Below are 23,460 nucleotides of genomic sequence, written 5' to 3'. Positions count from 1 at the left end.
GAACGAGAGAGAGAGAGGAGAGAGAGAGATAGGAGAATGAGAGAGATAGAGAGAGGAGACCAGAAAAGAGAGAGAGAGGAGAACGAGAGAGAGAGAAATAGGAGAGAGAGAGGAGAATGAGAGAGACAGCGAGAGAGAGGAGAACGAGAGAGAGAGACAGAGAGGAGAGAGACAGAGAGGAGAACGAGGGAGAGAGAGAGAAGAGAAGAGAGAGACAGTGAGGACAGAGAGAGAGAGAGGAGAGAGACAGAGAGGAGAACGAGGGAGGGAGAGAGTGAGGACAGAGAGAGAGAGTGAGGACAGAGAGAGAGAGAGGAGAGCGAGAGGAGAATGGGTGAGAGAGATAGGAGAAAGAGAGGAGACAGCGAGAGAGGAGAACGAGAGAGAGAGAGAGTGAGAGAGAAATAGAGAGAGAGATTAGAACGAGAGAGAGAGATTACAACGAGAGAGAGATTAGAACAAGAGAGAGAGAGAAGAGAGAGACAGTAAGGAGAACGACAGAGAGAGAGAGAGAGAGAGGAGAGAAAGAGAGGAGAACGAGAGAGAGAGAGATAGGAGAACGAGAGAGATAGAGAGAGGAGACCAGAAAAAGAGAGAGAGAGAGGAGAACGAGAGAGAGAGAAATAGGCGAGCGAGAGGAGAACGAGAGAGAGAGAGAGACAGGCAGCATCAAAGGGGCAGGAAAGTTGACGTTTCGGGTTGGGATTTTTCGTCAGAAATGGGGAGGAGGAAGGGAGCTCAGAAATAAATAGAGAGGACGGGTGGGGCTGGGGAGGGTAGGTGATAGGTGAGTGCTGGTAGGGAGTGGTGGGGATTGGTCAGTGAGGTGGGAGGAGCGGATAGGTGGGAGAGAAGACTGACAGGTTGTGTCAGGTCAAGGTCAGGCTGAGGGTGGGGCGATTTTAAAACTGGTGAATTCCAAGTTTAGGCCATCGGGCTGTAGGCTCCCGAGGCGGAATATGAGGTGTTGCTCTTCCAGCTTCTGGGTGGTGTCATTGTGGCACTGGAGGAGGCCCAGGATGGACATGTCGCACAGGGAGTGGGAGGTGGGTTTAAAATGGTTGGCAATGGGAAGGTGTTGTCGTTTGTTGCGTACAGAGCGCAGATGCTCTACAAAATGGTCTCCGAGTCTACGCTTGATCTCACCGATGTAGAGGAGGCCATATTGGGAGCAGTGGATGCAATAGACCACATTGACGGATGTGCAGGTGAACCCCTGTCTAATGTGGGAGGCCTGTTTTGGGCGTTGAATGGAGGTGAGGAGGGAGTGTAGGCGCAGGTGTAGCACATACTGTGGTTGCAGGGAAAGGGACTGAGGGTGGTGGGGGTGGGGTTGGGGTGGGGGAGTGTGGAGCTGACGAGGGAGTTGCGGAGAGAGCGGTCCCTATGAAAGCCAGATAGGGATGGGGAGGGAAAAATCTCTTTGGTTGTGGGATCAGATTGTAGGTGGTGGAAGTGACGGAGAATGATACATCGGATGCAGAGGTTGGTGGGGTGATCTGTGAGGACAAGGCGGATTCTGTCTTTATTTTTGTTGGGGGGGGAGGTTTGAGGGCAGAATTGCAGGAAATGCAAGAGATGCAGTCGGGGGCATTTTCAATCACTGGAGGTGGGGAAGTTGCAGTCCTTGAAATAGAAGGACATCTGGGATGTTTGGGAGTGGAACGCCCCATCTTGGGAGCAGATGCAGCAGAGGCGAAGGAATTGAGAGTAGGGGATTGCATTCTTGCAGGAAGGTGGGTGAGAGGAGGTGTATTCTAGGTAGCTGTGGGAGTCAGTGGGCTTGAAATACATATCAGTTTCGAGGCGGTCACCAGAGATGGAGACAGAGAGGTCCAGGAAGGAGAGAGAGGTATCAGAGATGGTCCAGGTGAACTTGAGGTTGGGGTAAAAGGTGTTGGTAAAATTGATGAACTATTCAAACTCCTCGTGGGAGCATGAGGCGGTGCCGATACAGTCATTGATGTAACGGAGGAAGAGGTGGGGGATAGCGCCAGTGCAGCTGTGGAAGAGGGACTGTTCCACATATCCTACAAAGAGGCAGGAATAGCTTGGGCCCATGCGGGTTCCCATGGCCACCCCCTTAGTCTGTAGGAAGTGGGAGGAGTTGAAGGAGAAGTTGTTAAGAGTAAGGACGAGTTCGGTTAAGTGGACGAGGGTGTCAGTGGAGGGGGACTGGTCGGGCCTGTGGGAGAGGACGAAGCGGAGAGCTTTTAGGCCATCCATGTGGGGAATGCAGGTGTACAGGGATTGGATGTCCATAGTAAAGATGAGGTGTTGGGAGCCAGGGAATTGGAAGTCTTGCAGGAGGTGGAGTGCGTGGGTAGTGTCCCAGACATAGGTGGGGAGTTCCTGGACCAGGGGAGAGAAAATAGAGTCAAGATCAGTGGAGATAAGTTCGGTGGGGCAGGAACAGGCAGAGACAATGGGTCGGCCGGGACAGTCAGGTTTGTGGATTTTGGGAAGGAGATAGAAGCGGGCGGCGTGGGGTTGGGGAACAATGAGGTTGGAGGCCGTGGGTGGGAGGTCACCTGAGGTGATGACATTGTGCATGGTTTGAGAGATGATGGTTTGATGGTCAGGGGTGGGGTCATGATCGAGGGGGCGGTAGGAGGAGGTGTCAGAGAGTTGGCGCATGGCCTCAGCGATGTAAAGGTCAGTGTGCCATACCACAACTGCGCCACCCTTGTCCGTGGGTTTTATAGTGAGGTTGGGGTTGGAGCGGAGGGCTGCACGTTCTGTGGGGGAGAGGTTGGAGTGAGTGAGAGGGGTGGAGACGTTGTGGCGATCGATGTCGCGACACCAGTTGGAAATGAACAGGTTGAGGGAGGGTAGGAGGCCTTGGGGTGGTGTCTAGGAGGAGGGGGTGTGTTGGAGGTGGGAGAAGAGGTCTGTATAGGGAGGGTTAGACTCGCGGTTAAAGAAATAGGCGCGGAGGCAGAGACAGAAAAACTGTTCGACATCCAAGTGTGAGCGGTATTCGTTGATGTGTGGGCGGACGAGGATGAAGGTGAGTCCTTTACTGAGGACTCAACGTTCGTCCTCAGTGAGGGGGAAGTCTGGGTGGAATGGTGAACACCCAGCAGAGTTTAGGGCTGGTGGCTGGGTGTAGAGCTGGTGGCTGGGTTGGAGCTGGGTGTGGGGGTGGAGACTGTCTCAGGAGAATGTTTCTTGCCATTGCTGAATGTGCAGCAACTTTAACCAGTGTTGCACAGACATGGTGTGCAGAATGGAATACATCGCTGTGATGCAACTTATGTCAACAGCATTTTGCAAAGAGCTCCCAGGCTAATCAAGGCACTGGAGTGTAATCCTCAAGCAGCCATTTGATGCTCCTGTAACTATTACTGTACGTGTGTTGCTCATGTATGGCGAGATGTCAGAAGACATTATCAACCAGATTAAGGAAGGGTTGTCTCTCTGCTGGCAACCGTCCTCTGACATTCCTGCTGCCCTAGAATAGTGGGAGGCATGGATAAGTATATCAAGACAGCAGCTGACAGTGAAACTGGTGAAGATTGCAGTCAGCAGTGGAATGTTCTTAGTTCATCATCTTCTGGTTTAGCGATAACTACATGGACACAGTTAATAATTTCCTGTGTATAAGAAAGCCATTACTCTTGCAAATCTTGGACTTCTGTCATTCTGGTTGCTGGTGTCCATTCAGAGAGTAATGTACTGCTAAGAGTGAGCTGTTTCATTCGGCTGTACAATGCATACTGGGAGATGCAATCCCAAAGCAGGCTGGGAGGAGCCTGAGGTAAGGACTGAGCATGGTGATGGTCTCCTGTGACTTTGCTAATGACTATATTTATTCTAGTTGTCTGAAGGCCTTTATGCCTACCAGGCACAAATCAAGACTATGATAATTCACTCTTCATTTGCCAGAATTACTGCAATTCTAACAACTGTCAGGAAGGTCAAGGATAAAACAGCTCACTTGATTGACACACTGTATTGTGCTGCACCTTCCAAAAGAAGTCATTCCTTCTATCACACCATGACCATAGATTGTACCGTCTGCAAAATGAATTGCAATAACTACTCAAGGATTCTTTGACAGCATCTGCTAAACCCACAGTTTCTACCACCTAGAACAACAAAGGATCCAAATGTATAGGAAAACCACTACCTGTAGGTTTCCTGCTAATCTACACTTCTCCCTAGTTTGAAAATATATTGCCATATGTTTACTGTGCAGTCATCAAAGTCCTGGGGCTGCCACCTCAACAGCACCATTGTTAAAAACAATATGGGTCGCAGCAGTGCAGCAGGGTGGCTCACCAGAACTTCTCCAGGGACAAGAGGGGATGGAAAACCAATACTGACCTTGTCAACAATGCCTAGATCCTGAGAACAAGCAAAATATAAAACATGCAAGTGTTACAGAATGTCCATGAAGTTGCATCCTTGGAGGATTTAATTTGTCCTGATGGTGCACTGTTACAGCAAATGCAACCATCACCAGGACAACTCAGTGGATCCACTTACATAGTTAGTTCAGTTTTCACCCATGGTTCATACTTGACAACTGACCATGAGCAGATGCTGGTGGAAGAATGGCAGAGTTGGGTCTGTATCAAGGGGTGCAATCCTTTCCAGGCTCTACTCAACTGGAAACAAATGCTCATCCCCACAGGTTGTCACTGAGGAGAATGCTAAATTTGCATCTGCAACTTGGCTAGATATTCACAGAATGTTACGTTGTTTTTCCACAGTACCAGAGAGGATAAGGAATCCACTTCATTAACTTGTGATTGTTGGTGCAGGGAACTGTATGATATGCCTCTAAGGAGCTTCGAACTTGGTTCTCACAAGAAGCGTCCCTCTCCATTGTTATGCAGGTAATGTCTGACAATGAAAGAGGATGTCATAGATACAGTAACGATAAAGTATCACTGATTTCCACCAAGCTCATGGACAAGAATGGCAGAATGATTGTCCAGGAGAGGGATAATGGCAAGAGGAGGACATGAAGGCGGAGACTCCACTCAAAGCACTCCCACCCTTTTCACCAGTTGCCTGTAACTCCAGCCCCAGCTCCAGCCTGTAAACAACATGTTTCTTCACCTCCCAGAGTCTTCGTCTTCCCCTGGACAAGGACAAAGAGCATTTGTTGGACCTTCAGGGGCTCCCCAAAACCCAAAGGTCATAAGCCAAAAGTATCTCAACAGTCAGGATAAGGACCTAAACAGGCTGCCTCCAACTCTGCTGAAGCTACGTGAGATGTTTTGTGTAAAAGCAACAGAAGTGCAAGTTCAAGAAATTGTGATTAATAAAGCATATGCATGTGATAATTTTACAAAATATTGTGTTGTTAAGTTTCGCGTGGAATGCACTGTAAGACCCTTGAGATGTCCCTAGCAACAACCTTCGAGGGTATTGGTGACAATCACAGCCATTGTCAATGCACGTCCGTGGAATTCCTTGTACAGCAGAGAGATCATCTGGGCGGCTGCAACTGTCTGTCATCACCCAGCATAACAACGTCAGCTTCCAGACACACTGCTCTTCTGAGAGATCAAACAAAGTGAGTCTCAGTTTGTAAATGCAATTACTACCTCTTGTAACCTGTGTCCCTTCATCTTATGTAACTGTCTCGCATGCTGTGTAGGGAGGGGAAAATAAATGAGAGAACTTAAAAACCTGAATACAAGGAAGATTAAAGAAAAAAGCCTGCCTTTCTTAGACCAATTTGAAGACTCAGGAAGTACACTCGTGCAAACTAGATTAAGTACAGGATCAGGCTCAGATGTAAGGTCCCCAGAGTGGAAAATCTTGCTGATATGTCTAAGATCAGAAATGAACGACTGAACCATAATCTGCCTCAGGAGAGAAGTGAAGGTGTAGAAATTGAGAGAAAAACATTGTGCCAGGACATGTTTTCAGTAGCAATAAGACACAACGCCATTGTGCTGAAAAATGTGGGTCTACACCCGAAACGTCAGCTTTCCAGCTCCTCTGATGCTGCTTGGCCTGCTGTGTTCATCCAGCTCTACACCTTGTTATCCCTTAAAGTACTGTTTCAGACAACTGGTCAGACCTATGCACAAATAATATGCATTTGAGTCTCAAACAAGATTTTTGAATTAGCTACACATTTCGGCAATGTCCAGAACGCAAGGGGCAAGTAGCAAAAATATTCTACCTGTGCCTATTACTAGACCTTTTATGTGGTCAGTACATATTTAAGAAGCATCAGTTATACAGGGTGGACGTAACAAAAAGTCAAGTCTGTCTGAGCTCAATTTGCATTAAAAAAGTAATATTGGGTATATCAATGAGGGCTGAATCACATTCCACATATCAACCATTGCATAACCAACTAAAATTTCACCCCCAAATTATAACAAAAATTAAGCATTCATGTCTAAACTTTAGCATGGTATTGGCTTCTTCAATATTTTACAATTAAAATCCAACTTCATTCACATTTTGGGAGCTATCCAAGCCAAACAATCAGTAAAAAGCAAAATTTGGCTGATGCTGGAAATCTTAAAACAAACATGGAAAATGCTGGAGAAATTCAGTTGATTTGGTAGCACCTGTGGACACAGAAACAGAGTCAATGTTTAAATCCAGTATTTCTCTTCTTCATAACCAATTAGTCAGCTACAGGCAGGGCTTGACATCCAACACATTCTGTAGCCTTATCAATTTCAACTGGAAATGGGTGTGGAAATGTTACACAGAGAGGTGGCCATCCTTAATCAAGCTTTGAAAGGGAGGTGCAAAAGACAATGCTGAACCTTCGCTAACATCTTCAGCCGAAAAATGCCAAGTGGATAATCATGCACAGCCTCCTCACTACCAATTTCCCTTTTTATTTGCAGCTACATTTTTCAGTAGGTGGATTTTTGTTTTTTGCAGTCACACAACATAGGGCTTCAGGCTGCTTTGTGGCTTGAACACCAGCCAATTCAGTTCAGTCTCATCCCATGACAAAACAGCGGAGTGCACGAGATGCACAAATAGCCCCAGGCCCTGACAACAGCAAAGAATTTGAGCGGATTGGTGGCTCAGTGGTCAGCACTGCTACCTCACAGTGCTACAATCCCAAGTTCAATTCCAGTCTTGGGTGACAACTGTCTGTGTGGATTTTGCACATTCTCCCCGTGCCCCTGTGAGTTTTGGCCGGGTGCTTCGGTTTCCTCCCACAGTCCAAAGACGTGCAGGTTAGGTGCACTGACCATGCTATATTGCCCACAGTGTCCAGGGATGTGCTGCCGAGGTGAAGTAGCCATGGGAAATGCAGGGTTATAGGGTCCTGGGTCTGGGTGGGAAGCTCTTCGGAAGGGTGGGGTGGACTTGATGGGCCAAATAGCCTGCTTCCACGCTGTATGGATTTTATGACTTGAAAAAAAATCTGTGTACCAGAATTAGTTAATCCCTTGATTGAGCTGGGCAAAAACGCTATCTAATCACTCCTCCAATATTGAAGTAGCCAATAATGGACAACAAATGGAGGACAGTATTCACAACCTAGAGTGCAAGTTAATGACCAGCATCTTGATTTGGCCTTTAACAGCACCTTGTGCTCCATCATCTGATAGGTCACCTCTACCAACAATCTTAAACTGCTGCAGCCCTTGCTGTAATGGTGTTAGATAAGGAAATCCAGTAAAGCAACTCAACCATGCTACACAGTGACTTATGTTCAAGCCAGGATGTATGACTTCAAAGGGAACTGGAAGGTGATAGTATTCTCAGAACAAGGTATTTTGCGATAAGGGGTTCCCTTCCTCGCCTATCAAAACCTTTCCATAACCTACACGACTCAAGTTATAAGTGTCACTGAAAACTTACCACAGTTATTGCTTAACACAAGTACTTAAAAGCAAAGTGTGGTGTTAGTGTACCAACTTCGAAAGACAACATAGGTCATGAAATCAGTCACTACAATAAACTGCAAGTGTGCAGGTTTATATTAATAATCCTGAAATATTTTGCAAGGTAAATGGGTCCGTTCCATTGAAATTTGGAGCTACGGAAGAATATGAGGAATACATTCACAATTGATAACCACTAAATATAATTTATGATGATGATCAGGAAGAATAACAGTGGATTATGTAAAGCTAATGGCAGTCTATGAAAGAACACAAGCATTTTGAATGGAAAGGTATTTAAGTTGCATTTGCCAGGAGCCAAATTCCTTTTTTCTTACAATGATCAAACTCATTTCAGGTGATATTCAGCAATTCTGAGTTAGTCACCACACCGTTCTGCTTAACAATGACACTTTAAGCCATTTTATCTTATGTTTTGTGATAACTAGTTGCGCATTGTGCTTTTGTACAATCGAATGTAATGTGACGTTTAATAATTGAGTGCCACGATTATCTGTGTGGGTGATTAATTATTGTGTTCCTTCAAGTACGTGGCCATGGTTAGTATCCAAGTTTTGACAAAATGTTCAGACTTAGTGGTCATGATACTGTAAAGTATATTTAATAAATTACTCACAGAACATAAAAATGTGAGCAAATAAGATATCACCAACCATTAATCTATTAACCTTCAGTACAATAAATTGTGTGATGCAAAGATGAAATCATTTTTTACTTTGGAATATTCAATTAATTCTGTCACCAATCATTGAAAGCTATGAAACTGTAGTGTCAAGATATTATTGGCACCTAGTTTTCATATGGATATTAGTATGTGGGACAGAAGTTGGATGTAGTAATTTGCATAACTAATTACAATATTCCAAAAAGCACTGCTCAACGGAAAAATAACCTAAAAATCTTCACAGAGTGCAAATTATAGAAGTAAGTGTTCTATCAGCACTGCATCCCACTGATACTTGAGTCATGCTCCACAGCAGTGAGCTGCCCAAGGTTATAATCAACAGCAACAAAAACTGAATAAACACTGCAGCAAGATTTCAGATGCAACTGGATAGACCAATGTTCTTATCCTTACATAAGATGGGGAAGACAGTGACATAGTGGTAATGTCAGGGAATTCATAATCCAGAGGCCCAGGCTAATGGTCTGGGGAAACCATGTTGGCTGGTGGAATTTGCATTTCATCAGTAAAAATGGAACATAAAGCCAGCCTCAGTAATAGTGAAAATGACATCTATCATAAATTGTCATAAAAACCAATCTGGTTCACTGATGTCTTATAGAGGAGGAAATCTGCCATCCTTAGCTGGTCTGGCCTACATGTGACTGTAGACCCACAGTGATGTGGTTGACTCTTCACTGCATTTGAAATGGCCCGCAAGTCACTCAAGATCAAGGGCAAATAAGGATTAGCAACAAATGCTGATTTTACCAGTAATTTTGTGAAAGAATAATGGAGGCAATGCTCGCAAAGAATCCTGTTAAAATTATTGGTGCACGAATCCATGAGGAGAAAGCACAGATAGCTAAATATTATTGTTAATCAAAAAAAATTTATATAAAATATATTTATAAAATTTTGATACTTATTTTAAATATGAATTTACTCACTGCATGATTATGGATTAACGCCTGGTGTGTAGCAAAATTGGAATCGGTACAAATCAGATCTGTGCTCTCCATTTTTGCTAATTATCCATTCTAATACTCCATGTTTGAGCTCAAAGTCTGGAGTAAATACAAACCGAAAGAACTGCTGCGGATGCTGTAAATGGAAACAAGAGCAGAAATTGCTGGAAAAGCTCAGCACGTCTAGCAGCATTTGTGGACAGAAAGCAGAGTGAATATTTCAGGTCAGGTGACCCTTCCTCAGAACTGATGGTAGCTTGGAAAATGTCGGGTTATATGTAGAAAACAGGGTGGGGGGAGAGAGTAAGGATTAACAATATGTGGGGATACAGCCCAAAGACAGAAAAGAACAGTTAGACAGGCAAAGAAATGGATAATGATCTGGCTAGGAGAATAAATAGGTATTAATGGGGACTGTTAGCGGCTAATAATGGGCCATGTGTAATAACAGACTGTATGATAACAAGGCCTGGAGTGTGTGAGAATGTGAGAGAGAGAGTGTGTGTGTGTGTGTGTGTGTGTGTGTGTGTGGGGGTGGGGGCAGGGGGGGGTTCAGGAGGGGTGTTGGGGTAGGGACATGGGAAAGCTCAAGCCCTAAAGTTATTGAACTCAATATTGAGTCCAAAAGGCTGCAGGGTCCCCAAGCGGAAAATGAGGTGTTGTTCTTCCAGCTTCACTAGAGCACTGCAGCAAGCCTGAGGCAAAGATGTTGGCCAGGGAACAGGGTGGTATGTTGAAGTGGCAGGCAACTGGAAGCTCAGGGTCATTTTTGCGGACAGAATGTACATGTTCTGCAAAGCGGTCACCCCATTTTCCCAATGTAGAGGAGACCACATTGTGAGCAGCAAATGCAGTAGACTAGATTGTGGGAAGTGCATGTCCAACTGCTCTTCTCTCTCTCTTTGGTTTCTATCCCCACCTATCGTTTACTCCATTACCCTTTCCCCCCACCCTATCTTCTGCATATAAACTGGCATTTTCCTAGCTACAGTTCTGAGGAAGGGTCTCTCGACCCAAAACTTTAACTGATTTCTCTTCACAGATGCTGGCAGACCTGCTGACCCATGGCATGACACTGAACTCTTCTTCTGCTGCCTCTGCCTCCGTGCCCATTTCTTTGGACAAGAGTTCTCTCCCTATCCCACAGACACCTTCACCCAGTTCTGACACTCTCCCTCTATCTGGATCCCTCCCTCTGGCCATTTACCTGCACTTGGCATGTTGATTGAGAAATTTCCACGTGAGATTGGTTGCCTCAATTTCTCTGTCCCTTCACCCATTCCAACCTATCCTCCTGGGAACTGACTGCACTCCATGCTCTCAGATCCAACCCTGACTTTGTCATTAAGCCTGCCGATATAGGTGGTGCTGCTGTAGTCTGGCGTACTGACCTCTACATTACAGAGGCTGAGTGCCAGCTCTCAGATACCTCCTCCTATCTCCCCTGGACCATGACCCCACCATGAAACATCAGGCCATTGTGTCAAATATGGTCACTGACCTCATTTCATCTGGTAATCTCCCCCTACTACTACCTCCAAGCTGATAGTCCCCCAGCCTTGTACAGCTCGCATCTACCTTCTTCTGAATATCCACGAACAGGACTGCATGGGCAGACCCAATGTTTCAGCCTGCTCCTGCCCCACTGAACTCATCTCCTCCTACTTTGACTTGGTCTTTTCTCCCCTGGTCCAGTCCTGTCCACTTACATCTGCGATTCCTCTGACGTTTTACGCCAGTTTGTGGGCTCCAGCTGCCTACTCTTTACCATGGATGTGCAATCCCTTTACATGTCCATCCCCCACCACGATGGATGCAGGGCTCTGGAACAAAGGTCTGAACCATCCCCATCCACCACCTGCCTCCTCTGCCTAGCTGAGCTCATCCTCACCAGGGCAACTTTTATTTTGACTCCTGTCATTTTCTTCAGGTTAGAGGGGTGGCCATGGGCACCCACATGGGCCCCAGTTCTGCTTGTCTCTTTGTGGAGTACATGGAACGTTCCTTGTTCCAGTCCTATTCCAGACCTCACCCACAACTCTTTCTCTGATATATCGATGATATCATCGATGCTGCTTCCCTCTCTTGTCTGGAATTGGATTTCGCTTCCCATTTCCGCCCTGCTCTTACTATCACCTGGTCCATCTCTGACTCCTTCCTTCCCTTCCTCGACAACTCTGTTTCCATTTCTGGGGATAGGCTGGCCACCAATATTCACTATAAACCTGCTAACTCCCACAGTCACCTTGACTACATGTCCTCACACCCTGATTCCTGCAAAGACTCTATTTCATTCTCCCAGGTCCTCCGTCTCCATTGCATCTGTTCTGATGATGCCAACTTTGACAAGGGAGCCTCTGAAATGTCCACCTTCTTCCCGAGCACCGTTGTTGACAGGGCCCTCAACTGGGTCCAACCGATCTCCTGCACTTCTGCCCTCACCCCCTCTCTTCCCTCCTGCAACAGCGATAGGGTCTCCCTTATCCTCACCTACCATCCCACCAACATCCACATCTAGAGGATCATCAGCCGCCATTTCTACCACCTCCAGCGAGATGCCACCACCAGACACATATTCCCCTCCCCTCCCTTGTCAGCCTTCCGCAGGGACTGTTCCCTCTAGGACATCCTCACTCCCAACACCCGCCACAGCCTCATGGCATCTTCCCCTGCAACTGCAGAAGGTGTAACACCTGTCTGTTTATTTCCTCCATCCTCAGTATCCAAGTGCCCAAACACACTTTCCAGGAGCTCTTCCAGCAATTTCTGTTTTTGTTTCTGGACTAAATACCCTTGCTTGCTCTTGTGCTCCTCCATGTGGCCAGATATGAAACATGCTTAGAGGTCTGGCATGTTTTTATTTTATTCCCGCAGTTTATAAAACTTGGGGAGGCTCAAATCAAGGCAGTATCTGAAAATAACATTTGAAACATTTGCCAATTACAAAATGTATTAAAAGATAAAACAACTAGGACGAGTATCAGTAAAAGTTCTGATAAATATGCGTATCCAAAATATTATTAGTTTTTCCTCTACATTAGTTACAAACCTGCTATCCATTTTAATTTATTAAACATTAGATCTTGTCAAACTGCAGTCAGTTATCTGTTAAAAATCTACTTTCTTTTAGAGAAGTTACAATCCGAGTACACTATTGTAAATCCTACCCTATTTTTTTCTTGAATTTATAAAGAATTTTTGATCGAATTCCACACACAATGACCCAAATCTTCTGGTCTACAGACAGTCAGAGACCAGACGCATTCCCAGAGATATGAGATGGGATGCACAGTTGTCTCTCACAGGAATTGCCCAGGAAATTTAGATTCCAATGGGTGATTCCCCAGCTCATCAGGACTATGAGTTAAGGTGAGAGATTTGGGAGAGAACTGACGTACTAACCTGGATAGTTATCCATAAAATGCTAGACACATTAAAACCATGTCTAATTCTCGAGTAACTATATAAGTGAAGCCCAACCCTGAATCCAACTGATATCCCACCAGCATTATCCCTGGCAATCCTGAATTTCCAAACCTCCTATTGTCCCCTCACCTCCATCCTTCCTCAACCCTCTGGCCTCTTAATCCTTTGACTCCCCCTGTTCTTTGACTTCCACTGGCTTTCCTGGCCCTCTGACAATTGCCTAACCCTCCAACTACCCTGAATGACCCTCAAAATCCTACTCAATTCCCCACTAATCCAGACCCCAAACCCCTGACTTCCCCGTTACCATCGTGAGGCTCTGACGGTCTGGGCTCCTTCTGTTTTGACTCCCTGCAACTTTCTGACATTGCAGAGCCCCTCCTGAATCTCTGACACCCCGACCCTCCTACTACCTTCACATTCGCTCCAAAACAAATCCTCTAACCCAAGCTCACCATCCTACCATCCCATCCAGTTGGCACTCTACTTTACTCACATTCACTAACCCATTAAAAAGCTGTTTGAGTGTCCCAAAGGGTTTCAGTGTGTTAGTGAATGAATGAAGACTTACTAGAATATGGCATCTAGTACCATTAAAGAAGGGGCATTGCTTGTTCCTCTCCCCCACTCCACGTTTCCGAAGAGGTCATGTATTCAATCCTGGCCAGAAATGTGGGGCTCTATTCTTGGGGAAAACAGAGTGGCAATCCGCCCTTGTTTGCTACTTCTCGGAAGATCCCAATCCCAAGGTCCAAATACAGGAGAGGTCTCTTACTCAACTAATGCTTATGTGTGCTGAGATGCCAAGCGGGTGCCAATGGGGCCGAACCCTGAATTCAGAAGGACGTTTAAACATCCGATTGGTGGCGTTAGCCAGATGCCCAGATTTTGACAGGATCAGACAGCCAGAATCAAAGAGACGTGGGCTATTTGCTTTGAGCTTACTCTGGTCTTTTCAAAGATTTACTTCAGAGGTTTTCATAAATGATATAAAACTGACCAGACTCTATATTAATTGGAGTGTCAAGGCAGTGCAGCATCTACAGTAATGTTAACTCTGTACCCAGTTCCCACATTACCCTCCTCCCCAGGGATAATGTTCACCCTGTTTTCAATTCCACATTCCCCCATCTCCCAGGATAATGTGGAGCCTGTAGCCACACCTCCCTAGGGATAATGTTGACCTTGTGCTCTGTCCCCACTTGCTCCCACCCTGGGATAACATTGACCCTGTGCCCACTTGTCACATTCTCACCCCTCTCCCGCGATATTGTTGATCCTGTACCATAGATACACAGGAACATGAGTAGGTATTCAGTCCCTAGAACCTGTCCTGCCATTCAATGAGATCATGACTGATTTCTGCCCTGACTCCAAGTACCTGCCTTCGGCCCGTATCTCTTAATACCTTTGCTTCCTAACATCTCTCCTGAAGGGTCTGGCCCTAATTCTCAGACTATGCCCCATAGTTTTAGAATCCCTGGTCAGTGGAAATAGTTTTTCTTTTAATCTATCCTGTCTTTTCTTGTTAATATCTTGAAGACTTGGATCAGATCATCTCTTAATCTTCTAACTTAAGCTTAATCTTTGCAGTGTCATTGGGTGTGGGTTGTGTAGTTTCAGAGGTGACATTTCACATTATGAAGTGTACATCAGTGAACAGAAGACAGACTTTAAGGGACATGATAAGAAAAGGGCGTGTGGCTTCACTGGGGAACTCAAGAACTGTATCATTTCGAGACCCCCTCAGTATCTGGCTGCAGAAGATGCACACACTCCAGGATAAAATGTAAAGTGGCCAGTTTAAATAGCACTTAGCCTTGGTTGCATTCTCTTTGAAACTGACATAAAGATCTGGACCAGTGTGTAATCAATACTCAGGCCTCAGCTAGCACTGCACCACATCCAGGCACTGGGTTGCAACAGTGATGTATGATACCCTGTAGCGTGAGAGACCAGGCTTTGAAGGTTTTTGACAAGAATGGTCACTGTAACCAACTTTTTATTGGTTAACTATTTAGGGATGTGATCCAAGGTAGGCTGGAATCAGAGTTACATTGTGAGCATAACCTTTGGTAGGGAAGAGCTGAGATCCATAATACTGCCTCAGAAGGGTGGGGGGATTTCAGTACAGCAAAATTAGCACTTATCATAGAATCCCTACACTGTGGAAACAGGCCCTTTGGCCCAACAAGTCCACACTGAACCTCAGAGCATGCCATGCAGACTCATCCACCTAATCTAGGGCAATTTAGCATGGCCAATTCACCTAACCTGCACATCTTTGGACTGTGGGAGGAAACTAGAGCACCCAGAGGAAACCCACGCAGACACAGGGAGAATGTACAAACTCCACACAGACAGTTACCCAAGACTGGAATTGACTGGAAGTGAGGCAGCAGTGCTAACCACTGAGCCACTGTGCTAGCCACTTATGCCCTATAGGAAAGGACATGCAGTCAGCGATAGCTGGAATGTGCAATTTTCCTGGGCCAACTTGTTTGTAGTATAGATGCTGGAAAACTGAAGTAATGAATGAGCAAGTGAAGAGTGTACAACAGTTGCTTTTAGGGGGTTGAAGGGTGCACTAGCACCCATGTGCCAAAGAAGGCAAGGAGAAAATGGTGGTGCCTGTCCTGGACATGCCATTGATTTTCGTGGAGCACGCTTCTCTGCAGCTTGGGGAAAGAGAGAGAGAGAAAGAGAGAGCTGGCATCAGTGACAGTTGCAACTGTGTCCGGGTGGCACAAGAAATATTTCTAGCTGATCTGTTGCCATAGACACCAACAACCTGTAACTATAGATCTCAGTTTCATGAAGGAGTGCCTGCAGAACAGGTCTGTGACATTGTAGCAGCAGCTGTGGAGACAGAAACATGGTTTGCAGCTGGAGTTTGGCAAAGCAACAAATGTTCGACACAGGAGGACAGGTGACCCTGAGTCAGCGGGCAAGGGGAAACGCTACATGGAATTTGCCGGCAGCAGCCTTTTTTTAAAAAAAAATGTTCATGGGGCATTGGTATTATGGGTGACTCCAATCTGCATATAGAATCCCTACCGTGTGGAAGCAGGCTTGAGCTCCACACTGACCCTCCAAAGAGCATCCTGCTCAGACTGAACACCAACCCCCCAACTTCTCCCTGAGACCCTGCACTTCCCATGGCCAATCCACCTAACCTACACATCTTTGGAATGTGGGAGGAAACTGGAGCAAACCCACACTGACATAAGGACAATGTGCAAACTCCACACAGTCACCCAAGGCTGGAGTCAAACTCAGGACCCTGGCACCGTGAGGCAGCAGCACTAACCAGTGAGATACTGTGCTGCCCTGAGAGGGGAAGGAAAAGAGTGCCAATGCATTGGCCAGGAATTGAACACAGGCCTTCCACATGGCAAGTGAGAATTCTACCACTGAACCACCAACTGCTGCCCACTTTCAAACCAGGGAGCTTTTGCATATGTGGCAAATGTGATAACCACTGCACTACAGAAACACAATACACATAGAATGGGCAAACACAACAGACAGAGCATAATATGGAAAAATGTGAGGTTATCCATTTTAGTAGGAGAAACATGTGTACAGTTCTCAATAAATGGTAAGATGTTGGACAGTGTAAACACACAAAAGGACCTAAATGTCACTGCTGATGTTTTTTTGGATCAAATTCAAATTTCACTATCTCCAATGGTGGGATTTGAACCCATGTCTCTGGGAAATTAGCCCAAGGTTCTGGATTATTAATGATGACTCAAGGCTAATATACAGGTGCTGTGAGACTAATGGAATGTTAGCCTTTATCGCAGTTGAGTGCAGGAATGGTGAAGTCTTGCTTCAGTTATATAGGAGCTTGGTTAGACTGCATCTGGAATACTGTGTGCAGTTTTGGTCGCCTTACCTCAGGAAAGATATTATTGCCATAGAGGGAGTGCAATAAAGATTCACCAGACTTATTCCCAGGATGTTGGGACTACCCAGAGAGATTGGGCAAACTGGTCCTGTATTCTTTACAGTTGCAAAGAAGGAAAGATGCTCTCATCAAAACTTACGAAATATTTAAAGGGTAGATGTACTTAAGATGCTTCCCTTGGTTGGAATGTCTCAAACCAAGGGCCACAACTTAAAAGTAAAGGGAATGTCACTTAGGTCTGAAATGAGAATAAATCTTTCAATCAGAGGGTTGTGAATCTTTGAAATTCTCTACCATAGAGGGCTGCAAAAGTTCAGATTTTCAGCATATTTAAGGCAGAGGTTGACAGAATTCTGATAACCAGTGGCATGCAGAGGTATGGGGGTAAGGTGGGTAAAAGGCATTGAACTATTTTATCAGCCATAATTGTAATGAATGTCTAGGCATTTAATAGACATTTCTAATCATCCAGCAATCTGTCATGAGTCAATCACATTGCTGTAGGTCTGGAGTCATGCATAGATACTGGATTTTCTTCCTTGAAGCATGTTAGTGAATCAGACAGGTTTTTATGACAATTGTCGTAAAGGTCTCCATTATGTTTTTTTGGATCAAATTCAAATTTCACTATCTCCAATGGTGGGATTTGAACCCATGTCTCTGGGAAATTAGCCCAAGGTTCTGGATTATTAATCCAGTGACATAACCACTATGCCATCCCTCTGGTGTTTAGTAATCAGAGGTCCATACCTGGAGGATGAGGCACATTGATGATAATAGGATCCAGAGGTGCCCGGACTAGGAACGCAGTCTCTGGTGACGAAGGAGGATCGCCGAGGGCAAACAATGCCTCAAGAATGGCTATTGCTGCTAGGGAATCCTACCATGGATCACAAAGTACCCAGGAGAGAGAACTACCCTCCATCCTTGCTGGAAGACTGACAGTCTCCCCACATGGTACAGGCTCCTCCCCACACTAGAAAAATGCCAGCAGAGGTAGGGAGAGGTGAAATTTAAAAATGGTTCATTTGTGCTCCTGGGCACTTTGCCAGCTTCCTGTTGCCTAGCACATTGCCAATGGACCAGCAAAATTCCAGCCATTTAACATTTCAAATCATATGACCTTTTATCGGATCTGATGAATACTGCCAGATGGGCTGAGTAATTCCAGCATTTCTGCTGTTATCTCATTTATGTAATGATTGAAATAATAACTTGCATTAAATCCATGCACAAAACGAGTGGGTGTACAAAATTAAGAATGTAGTCTTTTAAACAGCCTGTTCTGGATGAAAATTGCAACAAAAAGAAAGATGCAGCAGATAGGTAAACGATGATGTTTGTTCAATATTTGACTACCAACCAGCTTGACTGCATTTTAAAGAAGCTTTTTATACCAATTTTCAAGTATATTTTACATAGGGCCAGCTGGCACTGGCAGTAAAGAGACTAGAGCATGGCACACATCAGATTCAGAGATTCCACAATTTCACACAGCCTGATTACATGGAGCATGGGGGTCATTAAGTTATAGAATTTTAGAAATTTGTAGGATAGAAGGAGGCCATTCGGCCCCTTGAGGCAACAGCATCTGAAAAGAAGACATCTAGACTAATCCCAATTTCCAGTTCTTGGTCCTTAATCTTATAAACTACAGGCATTTCAGGCGCATTTCCAAATACTTTGAGGGCTTCTCCTCCAACTTTTCAAACAGTGGCCCCTCCATCACCACCCTCTAGATGAAAATATTCCCCTCAATCTAAACCTTCTGCTTCTGAACAAAATCAGATGCCTCCTGGTTATGGACCAATCGTCCCAGGGGATAGGGCCTTCCAATCCACTCCATTTAGACCCCTCTTAATTTTAAACACTTCAGTTAGTTCTACCCTCAGCCTCCTCTGTTCTAAAGAAAAATATCTTAGCCTATCCAACTTTTTCTTATAATGAAAATGCTGTGGTCCAGATAACTTGCTTCTAAATCTCCTCTTGTACCTTCTCCAGTGCAATTATCACATCTTTCCTGAAAGAGAAAGAGAGAGGAAGACCCATAGGCAGTCACCAGCACCTAAAAGAGTGTGAGGTCGATGACCCCAAAGAACACAGGAGAGTGGTGATAGCAGTTTCATAAAGAGCATGAGAGAGACTGGTGCCAGCACTTACATGAAAAGCAAAAGAGAGAGCAGTGACAGCAGATTCTTGAACAATGTGTGAAAGCAGGGACAGCAACTTCGTAAAGAGGGGACCTGTGTAAGAAGGGCAGTAGCAGCAGGAGATACAAACTAACGGCACAAAATCCCTTCACCCTGTTTGTACCTATCAGAGCTGAAGTATGAAGTGACAGGAGAACAAGTAGGTGATGTCGCGTGTTTCATCCGTGACTCGAGTGGTTTAAAGCAAGAGCCATTATTGTAGCTGGAGTGTCAAGAAATTCACTTTAAAAATATTTAATATCCACATCAATTAACTAAATAGAAAAGAAATGGCTGGGTAGGTGATGTGTTGCGGCTGTAGCATATGGGAGCTGTCAGAGCTTCTAGCTATCAGTTAAACGCTAGCTAGCTGCACTAGCTCTCTCAAATCATTTAGGGAACACAAATGTGGTCTTTTTTTGTTTCTACATGTAGCACTTTACATAGCCTGCACTAAATTTCATTTGCCACCGTTCTGTCCGTTAACACACCTTAAACCCCTCTCTTGAAATTTCTGCAGTCTCTTCCAATTGCTCTTCCTAAATTTGGTACTGTGCAAATTTAATAGTGTTGCATTGTGTTTCTGACTCCAGATATTTTGTACGAGTTTAGAAACACTAGCAGTGGTAGCATTTAGCCCTGGGGCATGCCAGTCAGAATAGCAACCCCTCTGCTCCGGCCCTAACATAACTCCTCTAATGAGTGCTGGCCCAGAGGGAACGTGACTGCAAAGTTCTTACACACTCATTCCTGGTACAGGTAGTCACAGCACATGTTACCCTGTAAGCTATCTAATGGAGCGTTAAAGCTGATCCCATTATAAAGGTGCAAAGATGTGGCTGCTGTACCTTGTCTAGAGTGGAGAGGGTGGCCAGAAAGCCCCAGTTGCTGGAGTGGACCATGTAGCGGGCGGTGAGCGCTTTCTCCCGCTGGGGCTGCTCGGGGACAGCCTGCTCGGGCGCTTTCGCACTCAGCCCTTCCCTGCGGTAAGAAAACATCCTGGAGGGGAAGCTGAGGACCTCTTTAGGACTGGGGAGCTCGGCCCTGGAGTTTGCATCCTGCTCCTGGTAGACAGCGGCGGGGTAGGAGGCTTTCCAGATGCTGCTGCTGCTCTCGAAGAGGCGGTTGGGCAGCACGTCCACCTCGACGTCCTCGTCCACCTCGGCGGACACTGCTTCCTCTTGGTTGGTGACCGCCCAGGACACCGAGTTAACGATCACATAGCCGCGGCTGTAATGCACCAGGCAAACCAGCAGGAAGGCAAGGGAGGAGAGCGACAGCAGTATTGACATGGCTCTCTCCCAGCAAAAAGCAGACCAGCTCACTCACCGAGGCGCCTAGATGTTTGCCTGTAGACAGTCTTTCAACAAAACAGCCGAGAGAACACAGCCTGCACTGACATTCAAAGCAGCACCATCTGCTGGCAAGACCAAACCTTCTTCCACTCTTGGCATCTTTCAATCCATGAGCAGCGACGTACCTTCCAAACCGCCCGGCTTGGAATAAAAGGAGAAATCGTTGTTTGCGAAATATACCTGGCAAAGCTGTACCCCTGTAACATTTTTTCTTTCCCAGTCTTATGATAAAACGATTCATTTTGCATCAAGATTACTCACCGTCTTGTAAAAATTGCGGGTTTGCAAAGGAACTGGAAGGCGAGGGCACTTCTTTTACAATGGGGATAAATTCCACCTGATATTTAATATATATGAAAATATATGATTAGAGGTAAAAGGCAGCTTGTGGCAATATTTGCAAATTGAAGAGTTGCAGTCTCTAAATGTTTGCAAAATGTAATTTGATTCTCTGTGCCACCAGAAAGAAAGCCTGGAGTGATTTTCATAGAATCCCTATAGTGTGGAAAGAGGCCATTAGACCCATTGAGTTGCCACCAATGCCCTGAAGAGCATCCCACTGAGATCCAGCTCCCATACCCTATCCCCATGGACACTACAGGGCAATGTAGCATGGACGATCCACCTAACCTTTAAGACAAGAGATATTTTTACTAAAAGATTCATTTATTTCACTGTTGCAGTCTCAAATATCTGGAACTCCCTAACAGAAATGAGGGTTTACTGACCCACCATGTTCTGCAGCAGTTATACAGTCATGGAGCTATACAGCACTGAAACACACCCTTTGGTCCAAATGGTCCATGCTAAACATAATCCCAAACTAAACTAGTCCGACCTGCCTGCCCCTGGCTCATGTCCCTCCAAACTTTTCCTATTCATGTACTTATCTAAGTGTCTTTTAAATGTTGGAACTATGCCCACACCTAACACTTCCTCAGAAAGTTCATTCCAAGAAGATGTTCACTATTACCTTTGCAAGGGCAATTAGGAATGGGCTAGCAATAAACGTTAGCCCGTCAGTAACACCTACCTCCCGTGAAATAGTTTAAAAATGTGACGTGTATGGATCTTTGTGCTGCTCTCAGTTCTCCAGTACAGACACTCCCCTTAGCCAGCCAAATCACTAAGCATTGCATATGTTGTGCTGCAGTCTGCTCCTTACTTCTTGGTTTGGTTCAGGTCCACCTGCAGTCACTGAGACGGCTATCTGTAAGGCTGTGCCCCATAAGCTACTTCCACGTTATTTTGTGGACCTTCAGAAGTCTGCAGACCGCAGTTTGAAAACCATTGTGATGATGTGCTCTCAGAAAATAAGGGCAAATTCTCCCACATTCCCCCTTACTAAATGCGTATACACCAACTTTTCTCACTGACTCTGGCAACTTGTGGAATCATCAGTCTTTAAGTTGTAATGTCCAATCAATTGTTGGGGTCCTCAACTGCTCTAAAAATTAAGAGCTGTTATAAAAGCTTTCTTTTCATTACACACGGCCCTCCATCTTCCAGCAAGCATCCCAGACTTTCTAATTAAGTCCAGGGCTGGTTAGTTCCAAATTTCCTGACATGCCAATTAAAATATTTTATTAACTTTTTCACCATTTGATTTTATTTGCATCATGTTAGGAGATAAGGAGAGAAGAGGCTTCCAACTATGCTTTTGTTCTGGTATATGCATCATACGTGGCTTAGTGGCAGTAGATTTTCACTCTGGGCTTAAATTAAATGAAGAAATGGTGTCTGAAGCTTAATTATTGATGTTTGTGCAAAATTTAGATCTCTGGTAACAGGGGATTTAAACACACATTCTGCACAAGGACTATAAAGGAGAGATTCTTTATTGCACTGGCAACAAGCCTTTAAAAATATGAATGGAAAAGCATAAGTTAGAAGAATTAAACATTTACAATGGATATTTGTCCGATGTTACAGATACTTGTAAATATTATTGCAGAGCTTAACTCCTGCCTTCTAATCAGTCAGGTAACGGGTTCAGTTGGAGGAACTCCTACTGCTAACTTTCTGTGACCATGCAAAACCGATGACCTCGCCACCCAGACATAATGGGGATCTTTCTCTCCCCATCATCCCCAAACTCATAGGTTTTGCATCCCCAAACTCATAGGTTTTGCCCAGATGTTCACCTAGGTCTCCAACACGTCAAGACCAGAAGACCACAAGACATAGGAACAGAAAATAGGCCATTCAGCCCATCAAGTCTGCTTCACTATTCAATGAGATCATAGGTAATCTAATAATTCTCAACTCCACTTTCTTGCTATTTCGCCATAACCCTTGATTCCATTTGATTAAGCATCTGTCTGTCTCAGGCTTGAATATACTTAACAACTCAACTTCTGTGATTTCACAAATTCTACAGATTCACTGTCCTCTGAGAGAAGGGATCCTCCTCATCTCTGTCCTAACTGGGCAAGATTATGCCCTCTAGTCCTAGATGCTCCCTCAAAAAGATACAATCTTTATGCATTTACTCTGTCAAGCCCCAAAGAATTATGCATATTTCAATAAAGTCTCCTCGGAACTTTTTGAACTCCAATGAATACAGGCCCAATCTATTCAACTCTCCTCATAAGACTACTCAAATGCCAATATAGCTCCTCTTGAATAGGGGAACCAAGACTGTTCACGGTATTTTAGGTGTTATCTGACTACTGCCTTGTACAGTTATAGCAAGACTTCACCATTTTTATACTCCATTCCCTTTGAAATAAAGGCCACCATTCAATTTTCCTTCCTTACTATATGCTGTGTGCTAACTTTTTGTGATTCATGCATGAGGACTCCTATTCTCTCTTGAATGCAGTGTTTTGCAAACTTTCTTCATTTAAATCATACTCAGCTCCGCTTTTGTTCCTGCTAAAGTGCACAACCTGACATTTTCCGACGTTATATTCCATCTGCCAAGTTTTTTTTAATCACTCACTTTACCTGTCTATATTCTTCTGAGGACTCTTTGTGTATCTTCCTCTCCAGTTGTCTTCCTATCTTTTTGTGCCATCCGGGATCCTGGCTATAATACATTCACTTATGCTGTCCAAGTCATTAACATATATTGTAGGCAATGGCTGAGTGGT

General features: G+C 45.0%; 1 protein-coding gene across 2 annotated transcripts in view; it reads right to left on the bottom strand.

The window, feature by feature from the left end:
* Positions 1–20,612, bottom strand: part of creg2 (cellular repressor of E1A-stimulated genes 2) — a 44,923-nt gene extending 24,311 nt beyond the window's left edge. For both annotated transcript variants that reach the window (XM_048597979.1, XM_048597980.1), the window contains exon 1: positions 19,859–20,612. In XM_048597979.1, coding sequence (XP_048453936.1) covers positions 19,859–20,302 — 444 coding nt within the window. In that variant the 5' untranslated portion in view covers positions 20,303–20,612. The remainder of the gene's footprint in view (positions 1–19,858) is intronic.
* Between the last annotated feature and the right edge of the window lie 2,848 nt (positions 20,613–23,460).

This window comes from Rhincodon typus, chromosome 6 (assembly GCF_021869965.1).
Source record: "Rhincodon typus isolate 14 chromosome 6, sRhiTyp1.1, whole genome shotgun sequence".
NCBI lineage: Eukaryota > Metazoa > Chordata > Chondrichthyes > Orectolobiformes > Rhincodontidae > Rhincodon > Rhincodon typus.
The sequence above is the reverse complement of the archived record's forward strand: the minus strand, read 5'-3'. Positions and strand labels throughout refer to the sequence as shown.